Raw genomic sequence first — 21,762 nt, 5'->3', positions numbered from 1 at the left:
AAAATTAAATACTGAAACAAAACACATACATACAAAATATATACCTTTTGTGTACCTTTGTTGCTGAACCCTTTAGAAATGTCTCTATTTCTACATAAATATGACCTCAAATATGATTAGATTTTCACAAAAGTAGATAAGTTGAATTGTGAAATCCAGTGTGTGGGGCAATTATGTATTAGATAGATTAGGTATATATTAACTCATAGTGGGTGAAGTCAGCTACAGCTTAACTAGCTTTTATTTTTATTCCACAATAAAGTCAGTAGCTGACTTGATAGTCAAATACATGCCATCAATTCAATTGATTGGTATCAGATTCAGTTCTGATTATTATACAGCCTCAGTCGAGGGTCCTTGCTGCCTGTCAGGCTCAGCTGAGGGCGACAAAGGCTCCACAGGCTTTTGTCTTCTACGACCACGTGACACATCCCGGAACTTGGTGACGTCTCAGAACAACAAAGATGGCAGCAATAGGAGGCAGCAACTACTGGGAGGGTAAGGCAGCAATGTTGGACTCGATTAACAGTAAACTGCAGCTACAGCAGCATCTAGTTCAATGTTCAGAAAGTCGTCCGTTCATTAGCAGTTGTCGCTGTCGGTGTGTTATACTCAGACATCCACGGTTTGTGTCCCTACGACGACTAGCTTCCAGCTCGCTAGCTTACGTTTCGCCGTGTAAGTTAGTTACTAACGTGTGTTTCCCTGAGCTGTTCAATCCGCGGTGCCGCTGGAACCACTTTGTCAGCTTCACCCATCAACAAGTATTTGTTCCTGCGATACACTCATTACATGAACACGAACAGTAGTCGTTTTCTACATCGTTTTTCTCGCTGTTTGAAATGTTAAAGCGAGTTAGCTCGTCGAGCCTACTCCTAAGGTGAAAGTCAATAAGCCTCGTTGTGACTGTGGCAACAAACCTGTGAGCCTCTGTTTAGTGTTCACAGTGTTGGAAGACAGACACAAGACAATATACTGCAATAACTAGCAAGTAACGAAGTAAAAGTATTGCTGTATACCCCCACTCTTAAATACTTTTGTATAATGTTTTCATAAAGGAGAAGGATAATGAAAAAACAATGAAATGAAGAAAACTAAGGTGTATCTGTAGTACCAACAGTAATTTTAGAGTTTAACTGGTGTGTAGTAATACTTGTGTATAATATTTTGTTATGTTACAGTGTGTATTGCTATAAGTACTATGCAGTTGTGTGTTTGCAGTTTTTGCCATATAAACCCAAATCATTTTATCCAGCTCACAGTTTATTGATATTGACAATATCCTGTTGTATGTGTTATAATTTGTGCTTGGAAAAATGTATAAGTGATCTTCCTAACCCTTGACAAATAAACAATTTGTTACTACTTTACTGAACTAGTGACAAGTAACCACAGACGCCACATGTGTATGGAGTAATAATTACAATATTTGATGTGGGTGTGTGTTACAGATCTGCGAAAGCAGGCCAGACAGTTGGAGAATGAACTTGACCTGAAGTTGGTTTCCTTCAGTAAATTGTGCACCAGCTACAGTGGCTCCAGGGATGGACGTCGAGGAGAGACGTAAGATCGAGTCTTTCAATTGTGGATTAAGTGGAACTATTCTAACAACTGAGTGGTTGTTTCAATTATTTTATAAATAAAACGTGTTCAAATGATTTCTCTATCTGTGTCATATACACTGCCCATCCAAAAAACACTACCTGAAGATAATAGAAAATAGGTAAGAGCCTTCCACTGGATAATTACTGCATGGATGATTATGTTTCAACAAGTTATTTAACCCAAACTGATTCCAAGATGACAATGTCAGAATTGATTAGGCTCAAATTGTGAAAGAGTGGTTCAGGGAGCATGACACATCGTTTTCAAACACATAGATTGACTACCACAGAGTCCAGACCTTAACCCCACTGAGAATCTTTGGGATGTGCTGGAGAAGATTTTGCGCAGCGGTCTGAATCTGACTGATCTTTACGAATGATTTATGCAACTCTGGATGGGAATAAATTGAATTGCAGAAGCTTATTGAAATTATGTCGCAAAATGTCCAACAAAATGTTAGTCTGGGACTTTTTTTTAAGATTATGATGGTATATGATTGATATATGTAAAATAAATCAGCAGTGAAAATAATTATTAGACACAAGTAGCCCTAACTAATTGGATGCATTTATAAAACTCTACCAGTACTAGAAAATGGTCTATGATAAAACATGTCCTTAATTTTGTGAAATCAAAATAGTCAAACTGTTTAAAAAAACGTAACAAAAAAAAGGCAGAGGGATTGCACAGGAAACAACACAACACAGGAAAGTAATGTTTGCAGGATGTAACAATGTATAAACAATACACTGAATGTGTACCAACTCCAAGGCTGTTGCTCACAAGCTGTAATCTCCTACAAGAGAGGCCATTGAAGGAGAACTTCCTTTCGTCTTATTTTTCTAATACTAGCAGTACACCTTTTTTGCCATTACGCATGACAATCAATGTGTATTTCTACTGATGTGATTATAAAGACCATTTTCTGAATTCACTTTACCACCTGAGAAACCGTCAATATTCTTGTCATTTAACCTAAAACAATGTGAGTCACATTTTAGCTCCGTGAACGGGAGAAAGCAGTGGTGAAATAACTAAATAAATGCCAGTATATTTGACTATACTACAGACGGGGTACCTGTTACCTTTGCCAATATAAAAGCATTAGTAGAAATATAAGTTGACTTTCTAATTATTCTTTATTCTTTTTTCCATCTTCAAGGTCAGACACCACCCCGCTGCTGAACAATTCTACCCAGGACAGGATGTTTGACACCATGTCAGTGGAGATTGAACAGCTGCTGGCCAAAGTAAGTAAAGTCTAGACCAGTGGCATGTGAAAGGTCAACAAAAAAGACTGCATAAAAAACTGCATTTGTGTTTCTATGTATCAATGTGTCTCTGTCAGCTGACTGCCGTGAATGACAAGATGGCGGAGTACACCAACACCCCGGGCACAGCTTCTCTCAATGCTGCACTCATGCACACGCTTCAGAGACACAGAGACATTCTACAGGTTAACACTCTTATTCCTCTTAGTTTTACCTCTATTCTTCTTGCTCTTCTTTATGTACTTCACTGTATATCTCTTATTTTCTGTCAAGGTCACTGCAGAACACATACAATGTTTCTGTCTATCTACAAATGTTTGCTTTTTGTTCTTCCTCTTGATTTCTATTTAATTTGTTTTCCAGGATTACACGCATGAATTCCACAAAACTAAAGGCAACTTTTTGGCCATTCGGGAAAGGGAAGACTTGCTGGGGTCTGTCAGAAAAGACATTGAGTAAGTATGATTAATTTGGCCATGCAGCTAACAAGTAAAACTTGAAAGAAACCTTATAGAATCTACTGTATTTCTCCATAACTATGATTAAATGACTAATCTGATTACTAAAAATTGATCAGATTTTTACAGAAGAATCATCAGTTCAGTTGGGGAAGATTAGTTTCAAGTATTTCAATTAGTTAAATGACAGGTGTGAGTGTGGGGGGCCCTGCCTTATTTAACGAGGAGAAAACTGGATCTTCAATATCAAAGTCCAGTCTTGAAAACATAGGTCTGTAGAAATGTGTCATGGCTTAAAAAAATAATTATCTTTTAGGACATACTTATGCAGAAAGTGTTATCCACACGTCACTTCTGTGGGTCTGTAGTTTGTTACACATAAAAAATCAAATTCTAATGCAGCTGGCTATTGATAACTCACTATACGTACTGACCGATGAACATACATAAAATGGTGGTGACAGTCATCTTAGTCTCAACTTGTTTAGCTCATATGAAACTGTAAATGATGGTGAATTTTAAATTGCTTCTTTTATCTCAGTGACTGTTAATGTATAAAGTGGAAAGAAGTATGTGAATCTTTTGGAAGTGCATGTTTTTCTGCATTAATTTGTCATAAAATGTGATCTGATCTTCATCTAAGTTAAGAGTATTAACAAATAAAATATGCCTAAAATAATAACACAAAAAACTAAATCAGATCTTTTATAAAAACCTCACAGCTGGCACATTATATTTGTTAATACTCTTGACTTAGATGAAGATCAGATCGCATTTTATGACAAATTAATCCAGAAAACCATGAAATTCCAAAAGGTTCATATACTTTTTCTTGCATCTGTAAAAGTGGCCATTGAAAACAGCGTTATTCACTCCTAGAAGATTATTTCTTATAGGGGACCTTGACTTCTTCTTGGCACACACTTAAAAATATTGGCAAGTTAGGACCCAAGTAGATTCATGACCTCTGTGGCTTTGTGTCAGGGAAACTGTGTCCTCTCCTCAGATTGGCTTACTTTTGAGTGAGTGTATAGAAATAAGATTGGAGGCTCTCCCACACCATGACTCTTGTCGTTTTTTGTAATGGCTTATTGATCTACTGTATTCAACACAGCACACGGTGAGCACTGCAGGATTCCTATTGATCCGCTCAAGTATGCAGATAGTCTGCGATTGCCACTTACAGAAATAGTACATATTCCATAAAGCCCATTGTCACTTTACAAAATTTAGAGCTGAATCACCACCATTTCATTTGTTTATTTCATGACAGGTTGTTAGTTCTCTTACTACCTTATAATTTGATTCCTGCAATTCTCATTGGGTTTTAGTTGTAGTTGTCTGCAGCTATGCAACACCAAATGCAGCAAGTATAAATATTTGTTGTAGTAGTGTGCTATTTCGCATACAATAAATAGTTGTAGCCTGTACTGTATAGTATTCATTGTTTTTAACATAAAAAACTACTTGTGTTTTTACTCCGAAGCTTCATTATCTAAGAATAAATGGAAATCTAGCTGCACATAAGCAATCAAACTTTACTGTGTATCTGCTCAGTAACATCCCATGAGGTCAGCCCAACATGTGACACTTCACTCAATCTTTTCATTAAATCACATTACTAAGAGTGCGACTGACTCTACTAATAGACTCAGTGCTGATAAATCTAATGCATACAAATGAGCCAATGCTGTTGACCCATTGCTCACCCTAATGATGAATAATATGCCAAGGGGCAGGTAATGAGGGAACCATCCATGCTTACAGGTTGTGGAATTACAAACTATGGCACAGAGCAATGAGATGTTGGGTCAGTGTTTGCAAGAGGCTATTTCATTTAATAAACAATTTGCCCCCCCACCCCCCTGTGATTTTTGCTAGTTGGACATGTTGAATGTGACAAGGCGAGACTGGATATTATATGAAAATTTCCATCTAACATACCATAAAGCTTCTTAGTACCACTAACAAGACATTTTTGACCTTGTGTCAACATAACAGCATAATAACTGATCATAGTCACATTTTTAAAATACTTTCAGTGTAATATAGAGCACAATAATTTTATTGGAAGGCAAGTTAGTTATGAAATGTGTAGATTTTTGTCAAGTGCTTAAGATGCCACTGGTATAGTGATGAATGTGTCTGAGACTTGTGTCCCCTTTGTCCGGTAGAGGGCAGTAGAGATCTTGACGTTGGAGTAATCATGGCCAGGAGGCTGGCCAGTGTAGATTTTTATGTGTATTAGAGTTTAGGATGCACTTACTCACAAAATCCATACTGATTAAAAGAAATAGTGCACAGTCTCATTTATGCAAGTACCTAAATGAGCAATAGGATATTCTGTCAAGCATTTTATCAATATCTTGCAGTATACTTATAGACTCTGTCAGCAAAACATCTGCTCACGCACGTATACATGAACACGCATACATTTCTTGCATGTGTGCCGTCCACAACGGCAGCGGAGAGCAGAGCTGAGCTCAGACCTGACTTTCCCTCTGCTCCTGCTTTGATACTAAATGTCAGCAACAATAATGACAGCTCGTCTGTGATTTACATTCATGGCCTTTTAGAAATGCTTGCTGGAGTGATAAAGCTGGCTGTCAGTACAGGCAATACTAGCCCCACAACAGCATCAGCCCTGCTTGTTGACCGGCCAGCTGTGGCTCTAGGCAGCCACTGTGCAGTGTGCATTGAAGTTAGTATGTCCATTCAGTGGCTTTGGATGGCGCACTGGGGATGAACTAGGCACATTTGTTCTTGGGCTGCTTACAGTTAGCTGGGTGGGGTAGGATGTTTGTGGTTTACAGTATGTGTGTGCATACTCTTATGTTACACAGCCCCCCTCCTCCCCTGCTCTTTATCTTATTCTCACCCAGCAGGAGGGTGGGGCTGTGTTAAATGACCAGGAACCCAGGAGAGCACTGGGAGTCAGCTGTTGAGGGATACTTGTAGATAGATGCATTAAGAAAAAGAGAATGGGTGTGCTTTCTGAGTGGTATAACAAGCCACCCATTAACTTAGACTGCTTTGCTACTAGCTACCAGCTCAGTAAGAGAGCACACTGCTTAATTTCTTTTATTAACTTGAGATATGTAGATTAATACTAGTGATCTTTTACATATACATAATGCAAATAGTAGTAAAGTAATTGTGACATATAGGTAATATAATAGGTAACAGTTTTTGACTCTTTGAGTCTTTTTTAATAAGATGCTCATTCAAAATGTCTGGTGATGTCAGCTCTTCAAACTGAATTTGTCATTTTCTACACCTCTTCTCTTTGTATTTATTATTTATTGCTGCTAAAAGTCTTCAGTGGAAGTGGGTAGATGTTGGCTGGAGGAATAAAAAAGCAAGCCACAAATATGTAATGCCTAATCCAGCTTTCTGACAGCTGAAGCAGAGAAGAAGGTCAGGCTAACCAGCTTCTTTGGCCTTTTCCCTTTGTCCAGTGTGGCATTTTAGGTGTGTTGTGGCATGTCGAGCTCTACATTTTAGACTTTTCAATTGCTGTTTAGCAGGAATCAGACTGGCTCGCTAGATGTGGGACTGCTTGGTAGCACGATAACCATCTGCACCCGTTCCAGTCATGTTGTTACACTAAACTAATTGAGTCAATATGTGTGGTCATACAGGTGAAGAGATAGAAGGAAGAATTGGTAGACTTTCATAACATAAGGTAAACTTGCCTTTTAACCACTCTGTTCTGGGTTTCAACCATCAGATAACACCTTTTTGTTTTTTGCTGTGCAACAACCTTACTAGTGCTGTGTTTACTGGATTATGTTAGTGCTAATGTAAACCAAATATATCCTACTGCTGCTGCTTCATATTAAGCAGTTTGCGGTTTGAATGAACTAGCAAGGCTGACTGTACTTGAAATTAACAAGGCCTTTTACCAGAGAAAAATTTACATACTTCTGTATTCTTATTGTATTCGGTTGATTTTATTTAGTCAAATCCTTGTAAATCAATCACAAAACTCAAAAGATGAATAACAACTCACTTTGAAGAATATTTGAGCACAGAATAAAGGCCAAACCAAATTTGCATGTTAAACTTTACTTTTGTTAAAAAACACTCCTTGCAACAACTACTGCAATATAAATCTGGGACCTTCTACTGATTCCTAAATGCCTGTTGTGCTGGTTGGGCAGTGTGAGATTGAGCAGGTGAAGCCATCACAGACAGTACTCATCATACTGTCTTCTCCAAATAATTCTTACAATGTCTCCAGATCATCATGTATCCTCCTCCATGTTTCACTGGTGATGTTAGGCAGGCATCTACACTGCTCAAAAAAATAAATTAAATGCATAAACATTCCAATGTAAGTCCAAGTCCATCACACTTCTGGGATATCAACCTGTCTAGTTAGGATGCAACACAGATTGTGAATCAATTCCACCTGCTGTTGTGCAAGTGGAACAGACAACAGATGGAAATTAGAGGCAATCAGCAAGACAACCCCTATAAAGGAATGGTTCTGCAGGTGGTGGCCACAGACCGTTTCTCTGTCCTCATCCTTTCTGGCTGATTTTTGTTCACTTTTGTGCTTTGCCAGTGCCCTCACCACTAGAGGTAGCATGAGGCGATGTCTATAACACACAGAAGTTGCTGAGGTAATGCAGCTCATCCAGGATGGCATATCAATGCACACTGTGGCAAGAAGGTTTGCTGTGTCTCTCAGCACAGTGTCAAGATTATAGAGGAGAAACAAGGAGACAGGCCTGTACACCAGCACATGTGGAGGGGGCTGTAGGAGGACAACAACCCAGCAGCAGGACTGCTATCTGCTCCTTAGTAGAAGGAGAAACAAGAGAAGCACTGCCAGAGCTCTACAGGATGACCTCCAGCAGGCCACTAATGTGACTCCATGAGAGTGGTATGAGGACCCTACATCTACAAGTGGGGCCTGTGCCAAGGCATTTCCTTGAAGGACCACACAGACCTCTATGTGCTAGACAGAGGTGCCCTGACTGCCATTACGTACCGGGATGAGATCCTCAGACCCATTGTGGGCCCTGGGTTCCTTGTTCCCTGACGCATGACAATGACTGGAGTGTGTCAACAGTTTCTGCATGATGGAGGCACTGATGCTCAGGACATGCGTCGTCTAATCAGGAGCATACCCTGACGGTGTAGGGAGTGCATATAGGCACATGGAGGCCACACACACATTACTTAGCCTCATTTTGAATTGTCTTGAGGAATTTCCACAGAAGTTTGATCAGCCTGTGATCTGACTTTTCCACTTTTCTTTTGGGTGTGATTTTGAATCCAGACCTCCATGGGATAATGATTGTGATTTACATTAATCATTTTTATGTTATTTTCTTCTCAACACATTCCACTATGTAATAAATAAAGATTTCCAATTCCAGATTCCAGATTTAACACTGATTGAGTAGCAAATGGTATTTGTTTTGTTTTAGATGCTTTACCTGCTGGTTAACTTGTTACAGATGAACAATGATGTTTTGGTATGTATATATTGTTTTTCAATTTCAGTATAAAAATCCAGCAGTGTCTTTTTCTTGTCAGTGTAATTCAGTGTGGTTCTCAGATTTTGCCAGAAAAATTGGCTGTATACACAGATTTACTTTGGACTGTGAAGAGGCAATATAAAAGGTGGCGGTGGTGATTATAATTGAAAAACACCACTAAATTGGTAGCCATTGTGATATGAACAGACATAAGTCAGTGGTACCAGGCACACTGCAATAGCTATAGCTGATTATCAGACCAGCTGTTGACTTTCACTTAACTTTCAACTTGATCTGTTAGGACCCTTGCATATAAGGGTATCCTAGGTTGTTACTTTTTTTTCTTACTGAATATTGTGTCACATTACTTAAATTAAATATTAAATATTGTTACATCACACCATTTGGTACCTTGTTGTTTTTACCAGCGTATCTATCTGTGTGCCTTTTTTAGGACATACAAGAGTGGCTCTGGGGTCAACAACAGAAGAACAGAACTGTTTCTAAAGGAGCATGAGCACCTGAGAAAGTAAGTTCAGATCTTTTTTTCTTCAGATCTTTTGCCACCTTTAAAAATAAAAAAGGGCAGAGGTTTTAGGGGTACTTAATTATTTTGGTATGCGATTCCCCGCAGTTAGGTAGGTAGAGTGTAGCTACAGAGCTGTACAGTATTTCTTGGCGAAGCTACTGCCACAGCTTCCCAGAAAACAAAGGTGGGATAACTCATCTTGATGGAGCAGCACAGCAGTTTGGAATAAATAGGGGAAACACTGCTGCTGCTGATGCTAGCTTATTAAGCTCTGGCACCCCTTAGTGCTTTTACTTTCTAACAGATAGGAAGTTTTCATTATGTGCATTCATTTATCTAAAGTTTGTTGTAAAATCCTGAATATAGGAAATGTAGGTTGTATCTGAATGCTTCCCTGGCAGTAATAAATGTATTTGTGCTTAATTAAAGTATTGTTAAAAAACATACTGACAGCAATGGGTTTAACTCTAGAACTTACATAAAAACAATGAATCAAATTAAAAGCACATTCACTCTGTTACATAATTCACCATGTTAAACAGTATTTTCTAAAATGGTACAAATATGATATACTGCCATTCTTAAAAGACAAGCTTTTTAAAAAATCTAATACCAGCTAATATACACTTATTAATATATCTCATCATCCTGCATCCACCATGCCTGAAACGCGTTCAAGGAGAAACACTTTTAAATCTGCGCAAAGTTAGGCATATTTTTCATGTTGACACAGTAGGTCAAAGCTGGATCTACCAGTAACCCCATTCATGTCCTTTTGTCTTTTGGCTGACTCTGAAGCACTGCAGAACAGCACGACACATAAAGTTTGTGAAATCTGTATGTGTGTACCTGTGTGTGTGAGAGGCACCCTGTGTGGAAAGTGAAATTGAATGTCAGCAGGGTATTCACACACTCGCACGTGCAAACAAAACACAAATAAACCACAGAAGAGCTTTTAACATCTCCTAGGCATAAGGATTGCATTGGACAGTTTGAACAAGCCTGCAAACACAAAACAATCTGATTGATTTTCTGTGGCTAAACGTTTGTTTCCGGATTCAACCTCACAAAGCAAAAAATCCCCAATTGTTCCCTATCAAAGACCTCTTTTCAAAACAGGGTTTGCCTACTCTAACATGGAATAGCTGATGTTTATCTTTCACTCAATGAAATAAAAATGGGTTTTAGATTCATAAACAAGGGTGAAGTCTAGAACACAACCCCCCTTTTAAAAAAAAATACAATTCAGTGAATTAAACAGTGATTTAAACACTAATGATGCAATGTTGCAACAAAAAGAACACAACAAAATACTGATCTGTAATTTTGTTGTCACTGTCTTTTCCATTTTCCCCAGTCTTTTACCTTATACACTTGAACAGATATATTGGTGTCAATTATACGATACCAAAAAAAGCAGCATCACAGCATGATGAGCTTTGTTAAATCACAGTATGTGAATGTTTGGTATACAGACATATTTGTATGGGTGAGTACAATTTTCTCAAGGTCTTTGAATTTACCGGTGACATGTGGCATACATATTTTACAGTAAATTTGAAAAAAAATACAGATCTGGTAGGGGCCGTACCATGTATTGACAGATACTCTGAGTTGAGGTTCAGGTCTCAGAGGAAAGAGGTTTATCACAAGAGTATAGTAGTTGCACTGCCTCTAGACTTAAGTTAATTTATTAATGAAGTTGAATTGCATTAGCATTCTGTCAGTTCAGCACCACCAGGGTTTTTAAGAGTCACACCTATATATATTTTTGTTAGGGGGCATTGTGATACTCACTGTAGCATCACTAAGAAATTTCCAAATGATTCATGTGCTGAAAGAGAATCTGTGCTGTCACGGAACGGGAGTGGTCCAGAAAATATCCTTACTTTTATGTAATGTGTCTATTGAAGATTTTTTTTTTTTTTAACAAAGTCTAAGATCTCCTTTATTTACTCATTTATTCAAAAGGGGCTTGAAATAGCCCAACTGGATAATTCGAATTAAGTAACATGACTGGCAATTTACTCTGCCTTGTTGCAGCCAGCTACAGTACATTCCCAGCAGTCAAACGTGTGCCATTCAAGCAGAATTGATCAGAATAATGATAATGAAATTATTTTATTAAATCACCACCCATATTGTAGGGCTTCCCCAGACCATTGACCAAGATGGGAAAGGAAAGAGGCGATTGGGCATAAGGATCAAGTTACGTTTGATTGATTCTATTAGAGCCATAAAACAGGAAAGAGTGCCCGAAGAGAAAAGGGCTAAAATGTGTTAGTGGCCAGAGCAATGTTCTGAATTCTCACTTAAGGCAGGCCATGGATGCTGGACAAAGACAAGTGACTTGAGTTCACATTTACATTTCTTTTTATTTTGATTACATTTAAGATTGTCTCCACTCCACTCTTTTGCTGGTAGTGAATTGGGTCAGGAAGCTGTCACTGCAGGGGACTGTAAACAAGAGTGCCACTTAATGTTTGAGTGCGTGTGTTTGTAATAGCATTTGTAAACTGTAACTTGATGCTGTTTATTTATTAGAGCTACTAGAAGTGCTGTTTAGTTTTTTTTCTGTTATTTCTCGCTGTGTTTTCCATTTCTTCATTCTGGCATCTCTGTTTTTCCATCTTCCACCGCAATAAAGGTCAGTGTTCATGAATAAACTAGAAGGTGGGTGGGGCAGGTCCATTAAAAGTTCATGTTGGAACAGCTCTAATGGTTGAGATCTCACTAATAAGGACTTCCTGTCCAACAGAGGATTTTTTTTGACATAGCAATGGTGTCACCTTTATCTAGCTTTAGCACTTCTGATCAGGTTTTAGGTTATATTTATGCAGAAAAAAAAAAAAAAAAAAAATATATATATATATACACACATATATATATATATATATACATATATATATATATATATATACACATATATATATACACATATATATATATATATGTATATACACACATATATATATATATATACATATATATATATATATATATATATATGTATATATATATATATATATATATATATATATATATATATGTATATGTGTATATATATATATGTGTATATATATATATATGTGTATATATATATATATGTGTGTGTATATATATATATATATATATATATATATATATATATATATATGTATATATATATGTATATGTATATGTGTGTATATATATATATATATATATATATATATATATATATATATATATATATATATATATATATGTATATGTGTGTGTGTGTGTGTGTATATATATATATAAGGTTCATCTCTGGGAATCTCAATTTCTCCAATTTGTTGAGTATGTATAGAACAGCATATTTCTATTTAGCTCTGAGCTATGATTTGTGACTGTCTTCTCTTTGCTGATGCAGTTTGCTTTATGCAAATGTTGCCATGACTTGCAGGGTAGTTTCCTATACAAACTAATGAATGTTTGCCTGTCTTAATAGCATTTGTTGCCAAATATTGCTCTAAAAGCCAACACGACAGAGAATTCCTCTCTGAGAGTTGCTGTAAAGTACTTTCTGCCAGATTACCTTTTAAATAGCCCAATAATTAATGAATCAACAGAAAACAAGTCATAATTTTCTATTTGTCTTTGTAGTCATTGAAGCTAGGAGTAATACTTGTGTTATACTGCCAATGCATGTGTTGTTTATTTATTTTCTTTAGCACTGCTTCTAGTAGTTCTGAATGGAAAGAAAAAATGGGCACATGGGTGTGACCTATGAAGTGTCTGATTCTATGTTTGTGTGTGAATGGCAAAAAAGAGCAAGGAAGCAAGTGGGCAGGACAGGCTGATTCATCTCACTGGGAAAGGCAATTAGCTTGGAGCTAATGAGCGATTTAATGACTGCAGCAAAATACCACTGACCAGGGGAAATGGAAGGAACCCAGTGAAAAGCTGAAACCATAGACAACCACATGAACATGATGACACAATCTACCTCACCCCTACTGCTCTGGCTTGATGATGGAGGGAACAATGCATAAATCCTTAACCCTATCTCATCTCTGTACATGAAGACTCCATAAATCAAGGCTCACCTCAGCTTACAACTGCTCTCTCTTTTGCTCTTCAGCTCATGATTTATAAAGTGGTTTAGTTTTCTGTCAGTTTCTGTCCACCATGATGTTGTTTTCTGAAAGCAAGTGTAATGTGATTGCCTGACATTTGCCTAACCTACAGTAAATTTTAGATTGAATAGATTGAAGACCAAATGTGGTTGCTTGCCTGTGTCTGTCCTAGTCCCCATGCAATTTGCATCTCAACAACTGGCACTATTCTTTTCTGCACCCACCTGCTCCCACAGTTTGTCAGATTTGCCAGACTTTTCTAAATTGTGTGCCGGTTACCAAACCATTTCACCAAATTATTAGATTTCTGTAAATCTCCCAGTGTCAGTGTGACAAAAACTAAATATTACCAACTGTGGTTGTTGTGGTTTTGAAAAGTTCATTCAATTCATCTTCATCTCGGAGTATGCCATTAGGAAAGAAAAAATCTATTGATGGAAAGTCCTGCTCATTCAGTACATTCAGGTAGTCAGCTGACCTTCTGCTGCTACCAGCACAATTATATTAATCACTGCAGCAATTACCCAATGAAAGGTTCTTATCTATTTGCTTAGTCAACGTGAAAAAGGTACACAATCAAATTTGGCTAGAACTTAGTTCTCACCTCCCCTAGATTAAGTGGTCGGGGTGGTGGTGTTGCTGTGGTCTTTAAAAATCAATTCAAATGCTCAATGCTATCAATTAACCAGGTTCACAGCTTTGAAGCTCTGTCGTTTCTTATCCACTGCTCTGTTCCTGTATGTTGTACTGTCATCTACCGCCCACCAAAAGCTAACGGTAACTTTTTGTCAGAGTTTTCCCAGTTTGTTGCTGACATTGTTGTGAGGTATGATAAGGTCATTATCGCTGGAGACTTTAACCTTCATATTGACAATAATACTAATACTCTAGCAAATGATTTTATCAATCTTACTGAATCTTTCAACCTGGTCCAACATGTCAAAGGTCCGACCCATAACCAGGGCCACACCCTTGACTTGATATTCACTTTAGGTTTGACTCTAAATTCTATTGAGTTAAAGGACTCCATCTCTGATCATAAATGTGTCCTATTTGATACTTGTCTTCATCCAATCACTGTACCTCAGAAATCTACTGTTAAACGCCATCTATTTAACAGCCAGTCAGCAGCTAAATTCACTAGCACCTTCTCTGTGTTGAAGCAGGGTATTTCTTGCACATCACATGTTGATGATATCGTCCGCCTTTTCAACAATAATTGTGCCTCTGCGCTAGAGGCTGCTGCTCCCTTACAAACTGCAAATGTGTCTCGTAAAGACACCAACAAACAGCCTTGGATAGATGTCAGCATTCGTAGTTGTAAAGCTGAGTGTAGGAAAGCTGAGCGGAGATGGAAGAAAACCGGACTTCAAGTGCATTATGAAGCTATGAAAGAAGCATTACTCCACTACAATACGATGGTAAAGAATGCCAGATCTAAATACTTCTCAGACCTGATCACTGCTCACTGCCATAATCCTAAATTTTTATTTCAGACTGTTGACAAGTTAGTAAACCCAACCCCTCCTAGCATCCCAGCTGAAAGTGATGCAGCTTGTGAGAAGTTCTTAACCTATTTTAATGATAAAATAGAATCAATCAGAGCTTCTGTCATCCCCAACTCCTCACCAGTCATAGTTGCACACCCTTTTAGAGAATGCACTTTAAGCCAGTTTCCTCCCATGTCCGTATTTGAGCTACTACAAACTGTCTCTAAAATGAAACCATCTTCCAGCCCAGTTGATGTCATCCCAACTAAGTTCTTAATCTCGATCATTGATTCGCTTGCTCCCTCTCTCCTGAATATTTTCAATACTTCTCTGTCCACTGGGATTGTGCCAGATTATTTTAAAATTGCATCTGTGCAACCTCTTTTGAAAAAACCTGGTCTAGATCCCTCATCCCCCGAAAACTACAGACCAATCTCCAAACTACCCTTCATATCAAAGATTTTAGAAAAGTACGTGTCTAAACACTTATTTCTAGCCGCAGAAAACTATAACATCTTTGACGAATTGCAATCTGGTTTTCGCAAACACCACAGCACAGAGACCGCCCTACTGAAGGTAACCAATGACATTCTGTTGGCTTCTGATGCTGGTTTGTGCTCTATTCTTGTCCTCCTCGATCTTAGTGCTGCTTTTGATACAGTAGACCACCAAATTTTGTTAGACCGGCTAAAGCACTGGGCTGGAATAGAAGGCACTGCACTGGACTGGTTCTCCTCATACCTGTCCAACAGATCGTTTTGTGTTACAGTTAATAACTACAAGTCATCTTTTTCTCCTGTAAAGTACGGAGTCCCACAAGGTTCAGTGCTGGGGCCAATCTTGTTCTCTTTGTATATGCTCCCTTTGGGACATATTATTCGCAAACATGGTGTTTCTTTTCATTGCTATGCTGATGACACTCAGCTGTACTGTCCCTTTAAGATATCAGACCACGGGGGACTGAGTTCCTTACATGAGTGTATAAATGAGATAAAAAACTGGATGGCTCAAAATTTCCTGCAGCTGAATTCTGACAAAACAGAAATAGTTGTCATCAGTCCACAGCGTGTAGCCAGACACATTCTGCCCTGCACAGATTCTCTCTTAGCTAATTCTAAGCCCACTGCAAAAAGTCTTGGTGTTTGGTTTGATAGTAAACTTAACTTCGAGCATCATGTCAAAAAGCTTGTCCAGGCATGTTTTTATCATCTTAGAAATATCTCCAAAATACGTTCAATTCTTTCTTTTCATGACACTGAAGTAATCTTACACGCATTTATTTCCTCACGCCTTGACTATTGCAACAGTCTGTTCACCTGTCTCAGCCAGAAATCTATTAATCGGCTCCAGATTGTTCAGAATTCAGCTGCAAGACTCTTAACTAGAAAAAGAAAATATGATCACATCACTCCTGTATTAGCTTCCTTACACTGGCTGCCAGTATTTTTTAGGATTGATTTTAAGATTTTATTAATAACTTTTAAAGCTCTGCATGGCCTTTCCCCCAGCTATTTATCCCAGCTTTTAAAGCCTTATGAGCCTGCACGTAGCCTGAGATCCTCTGGTAGAAATCTTCTGTATGTCCCCAATGTCAGAATGACTACTAGAGGTGACAGAGCCTTTTCAGTTAGAGCCCCTAAACTCTGGAACAGCTTACCCGAGGATATAAGATCAGCTGACTCAGTAACATCTTTTAAAACTCTCCTTAAAACATACCTCTACCGGCGAGCCTTTTGCGATCTTCTGTAAGCTAAAACAAATCTGTCCTTGGGAAGACTCTCCATTAGATTACAATGTCTTTACGTTGGAACTGGTCTCCCCAAGGACCGATGTGGTAGTTGTTTGTATTATTGTTTTGTTTGTATAACTGTTTTCTGCTCCCCAACCGGTCGAGGCAGATGGCCGTTTAACTTGAGCCTGGTTCTGCTGGAGGTTTCTTCCCCCAGGGGGAGTTTTTCCTCTCCACTGTTTGCCTAGTGCTTGCTCAAGTTGATCTTGTTGGGCTACATGTGTTTCTTGTCTGTCTTGTGAAGCACTTTGTAACATATGTTTAGAAAAGTGCTCTATAAATACATTTATTATTATTATTATTATTATAGTTGTTATAATATGTTCAGTCTGCTTGAATCAAAGATGGTTGGCTTTTATAGCTTTGCTGTTCTATCTATTCTCTTTCTTTCTAATGGGATTTAAAGAAACTATGCAATTTCTCGAGGCCAAAGTGAAAAATGCTGAATGAGAGGACAGGTCAACTTAATGTATACTAAGATAAAGATTATAGATGGTTATGGTTTATTGTGCATCCTTTTGTTATATACAACACTATGTGTTTAGCAAAAACTACATACTGAGCATGACAGTGAGAATGTGGAGCTGTTGAGTGGATGTTGAACCATGAAATACAATCCCTACAGTTGTTTGTTTGGTTTGCTTTAGTTTGCTGGGACATTATCTAAATTGTTTCCAATCAGGGAATAAAATGCCAAGAGCTTGGTTGTTTATGCAACCCGAGACACAAAACTGGTGTTATGTAAGAGGTTTGTGTGTATATTTGTGCTTATACCAGCAAGCATCTGACACTTACTCTTTGATGTAGCTATTTGTAAAATTATGCAGCAGGAGTAGGAATTCTCCCTGTGAGTCTACTTAGTCTATTCTAAAATAAGAATAGCCTACAGTCAATTGTTAGCAACTTCACTTGGAATTGAAGTATCAATTACTAAATGGTTTGTCCTTATACCTACATATACTTATGAAGGCTTTCATATGTTACACACATCCTGATTAACATGCATGAATCATACTGATAATTGCCCACATTTTACAAATAAAACTTAATAAAGCAAAGTTGCACAAACGGAGATATTGCCACACAGGCGTCAGTGAGAAGATTAATATCACATGCCATGTTCTTCCTGTTATGTTGGTTGCTCACTGTGGGAGTTGATAAAGTTGATTATGCAGAAAAGAAAAAGAAATCCATTCCCAAATGTCATAAAAGTGTATTGTTTGTCCACTACCCCCACATTACTTGTTCATTACCAGTTTATGTATTGGCTGCTGCATGTCATTAACTAACTATCGTTTCTTTTCTCCTCCTCCTCTCTCCCTTCATCTATAGTTCTGACCGACTGATGGATGACACAATAAGGTAAGACCAGTTTATTTTGCATATACAGTGGCAAGAAAAGGTATGTGAACCTTTTGGAATTTTATGGTTTCCTGCATTAATTTGTCATAAAATGTGATCTGATATTCATCTAAGTCAAGAGTATTAACAAATATAATGTTCCTTAAATAACACTAAAAGAAATTCTGTTCTTTTTCTCCTTTTATTAATTCCTCCTTTATTGAGAACAACCCTAAAAACCTCTCAGTGCGAGTGGAAAAAGTATGTGAACTAAAAAAACATTGCTGCACGCACCAAGTTTGCAAAAGAGCACATTGACACTCCACAGCAGTATTGGCAAGATGTTTTAACGAAACTGTTTGGAAAGAACACACAGCACCACATCTGGCATAAAAAGGTCACTGCGTATCATCATAAATACACCATCCCAATAATATAGTATGGTGGAGGAAACATCATGATTTGGGCCTGCTTTTCTGCATCAGGGCCTGGAGAGCTTGCGGTGATTGGAGGGAAGATAATTTCCAATTGTATCAAAAAAAATTTCAGTATAATGTCAGAATATTTGTACGGCAGCTGAAACTCTGTAGAGGTTTGGTGATGCCACAGGGTAATGACCCAAAACACACAGAATGACTTGAGAAAAACAAAGTCCGCCTTTTGGAGTGACCAAGTCAGAGCCCACACCTCAACCTAAAAGAGATGCTATGGAACGACTTTTCACATACTTGTTCCACTAGCAGTATGAGCTGTTTATGGTTATTCTTAATAAAGACATGAAAGATCTGAGATTTTTTTTGTGTTTTTATTTTAGGCTCATATATTTGTTAATATTTTTGATATAGATGAAGATCAGATCACATTTTATGACAAATAATGCAGAAAACCATGAAATTTCAAAAGGTTTGGCTTACTTTTTCTTGCTACTGTATATAAACATATCTTTGCATGTAAAAGCGCCCACTCCACGTTTATTACTGAATTATCTATGTGAACCTGACTCAAAACCTTCAGTGCGTTTTCTTTGTGCTACATATCGTAAAAATCCACCTTGAAATGCTGATGTGTGCTTCCATACAGAATAACTTTTGCAGAATTGTACATAAATGTATTTACATTGATTTCCACAAGCAAGCTCTGAACTAGAAGAAGGATCCTTACGTTACTCCTCCTGATGTTTCTCACTTTTTCTCACTGTTTAAGGATTATATTTGTGGAGGTTTGTTTATGGCATTGGTGTTTGGCTAGATAATGATGTGCTTGCTCCCCATTTTTGATTAGCTTATTTGAAGGCCCCAGATGCATGCATGCTACAAACATTGAACAAGACAATTTATCTCAGTAAACCTGCTCCTATTGCGGTCAGTCTGCAAATGTCACACCCTACTCGGACTCTAAATGAGTCTTTGCTGAACAGGCGTCAAACAGCTCCTGTCAAATGCGTTTACTTCAGTTATACTGTACAGTGATGTTTACAGCTCTTTTGTATAATTAACTACATTCTGCATTGCACATCTAAGATAATCAGTAGTTATCCTGAAAGATATATGTATATGATGCCTGTGTTCAGCTTTGACCAAATTATAACTCTGTTTTTTGGCACATATAATAAATGTATATATAAATAATATTGACATCAACTGACTTAAGTTGACACGTTACCTGACTTCTCCAGGTCAACAGGTTTGAACAGAAACTAACTTTGCAAATTTAGTGTGTAAGTAAAATCTTCAAGCTCTGATCCTCGTTGGCTGGTTAACATTGAGCTCTAGACTCATTGAGTTGCTGGAGTCAGCAAAGTATTTCTTCCTGACTGGGGAGAACATGATACCCAAAACACTGTTCCAGGCCAAGACTGCAGACTGTTCCAGCCTGTTTCTATTCAGCACCCTCCACCCGCAGAAGATGCCATGAACTCACCTTTTCACTGGCTCACAACCTGCATTCATCACACACACACACACACACACACACACACACACACACACACACACACACACACACACACACACACACACACACACACACACTCACTCACTCACAAAACTGTTGCTCATCAACTTCAAGAGACAAAAGAGACAAAACAACTGTGGTGATTTCATTTTCATTGTTTTGACCTGTCTCCTCTAGGGTTTTGTCACTCTGGGCTGGAAGGAGAGTTAGTCCCCGGTGGCTAGTACTTACTGGTTGTCACTGTGCTGTTCACAAGACACAAAATGACATAATGCTAGTGGCAGTGAAGAACCAAACTGCTGTTCAAAACCAGCTGGAGGCGATAAGCATGGTCGAATGCTTTAATATCTTTAATATTTGTGGACATCATTGGGTCCAGTTGGGCAAATGGTGCAGATAGTTGTAATAAAATGTTTTGAGAGCTGAAGGTGGGTTCAGTATTGATTATTGTGTGTAGTACATGACAGTGGATGCAAACATACTGCTTGAAACTTGCCATGCCGGCACACTGCACTTACTTGCCCAGAGGCCCATTTTTGAGAACAAGACAGGTACAATATCACAGCAATTTCACACCTTATGTCTACAAGACATATTTTTTCCTTGGATCACACAAATGATTTCCTGCACCAAAAAGTCACATATTTTTTAAATGACCCTCTGGTGAAACTGAATTTCCACTTATATGCTGAGTCAGGTTCAGTACGTGGCTAACTAATTTCTTGCTCTTTGTCTCTGTAGTATTGCCATGGCGACCAAGGAGAATATGACCTCCCAACGGGGCATGCTCAAATCCATACAGAGCAGGGTTAACACTCTGGCCAGTATCCTTTATGTGTGTATGATAAGTGAGTGATTGCTTGTGGGGAACCCAATGGGAGAAAGAACACAATAGATTAAAAGTTGTAGGATATGAAATCACTGCTGGTCCCTGTACTTGACCACTTTATATGGTGGCAGGTGTCTTTGGGGAGGTTTTGCTGTTACTTTGGTTATTTCTACATGCGCCTGTCCTTTTTAAAAGTGCTGTTATTTACTTGATGTAAAGACAAAAAGGCAAACATCAATGTAGAGGCATTTCTTATTTAATTCTTAATTCTGCTGAGAATTTACAAATTAGCAATCTTCTTAACTTTTGACTTTCTAGACCGTTTCCCAGCCATCAACAGTCTCATCCAGCGAATCAACTTGCGGAAGAGAAGGGACTCCCTCATCCTTGGCGCAGTGATTGGTGTCTGCACCATTCTTCTCCTCCTCTATGCTTTTCACTGAAAGCCAGGCCTGATAAAATGTTTAAACGTAGCGGGACTGATCTGCTCTCTGTAGCATGGGAACCACAGGAGACTTAGATCCGTGACTGGAAGATCCCGGAGGATTCTTAGCAGACGGACATACACTTGGTCCACTTCTGGGATGGGAACACAATCGGCCAACTTGAACTACTGAACTTGTATTAGGCAGTGCGACAGATGAAGGGCTGGTGGCTGGGAGCAGTTCTGCTGACATGGGAATAAATAAGACTAGATTTTTTAACATTATCTTGGTAACTCACTTGGAGAGAAACTGTGAGCCTGTGTCATGCATGTTTTGTTTCACAGGTGGAAAGGTTTTTACTTGAATGGTTCTTTTTAATTCATGGACTGGGATGGATAGTCATTGTGGGCTGTAAAATGTGAATTAATAAATTATTCAGATCACTGTGTGTGACACTACTAGATACTGTATGCAACA

General features: G+C 38.2%; 1 protein-coding gene across 1 annotated transcript; it reads left to right on the top strand.

The window, feature by feature from the left end:
• The first annotated feature begins 388 nt into the window (after positions 1-388).
• On the top strand, positions 389-21,728 carry gosr1 (golgi SNAP receptor complex member 1). Its single transcript, XM_026376950.1, has 9 exons — positions 389-498; positions 1,452-1,563; positions 2,768-2,855; positions 2,954-3,061; positions 3,240-3,331; positions 9,281-9,355; positions 18,070-18,099; positions 20,773-20,855; positions 21,179-21,728. Exons 1-9 carry the CDS (start codon positions 465-467, stop codon positions 21,301-21,303), a joined length of 747 nt encoding a protein of 248 aa, XP_026232735.1. The 5' UTR covers positions 389-464; the 3' UTR covers positions 21,304-21,728.
• The last annotated feature ends 34 nt before the right edge of the window (positions 21,729-21,762 follow it).

This window comes from Anabas testudineus, chromosome 13, assembly GCF_900324465.2.
Source record: "Anabas testudineus chromosome 13, fAnaTes1.2, whole genome shotgun sequence".
NCBI classification, from domain to species: Eukaryota; Metazoa; Chordata; class Actinopteri; order Anabantiformes; family Anabantidae; genus Anabas; species Anabas testudineus.
This window is presented reverse-complemented; position numbering and strand designations above follow the sequence as displayed.

Bases quoted from the DNA above. Each gene is read 5' to 3' on its own strand.
- gosr1 (XM_026376950.1), top strand. From the start codon at position 465: ATGGCAGCAATAGGAGGCAGCAACTACTGGGAGG. The intron at 1,564-2,767 runs GTAAGATCGAGT...TCCATCTTCAAG, and splicing joins GATGGACGTCGAGGAGAGAC to GTCAGACACCACCCCGCTGC. The intron at 9,356-18,069 runs GTAAGTTCAGAT...CTTCATCTATAG, and splicing joins GAGCATGAGCACCTGAGAAA to TTCTGACCGACTGATGGATG.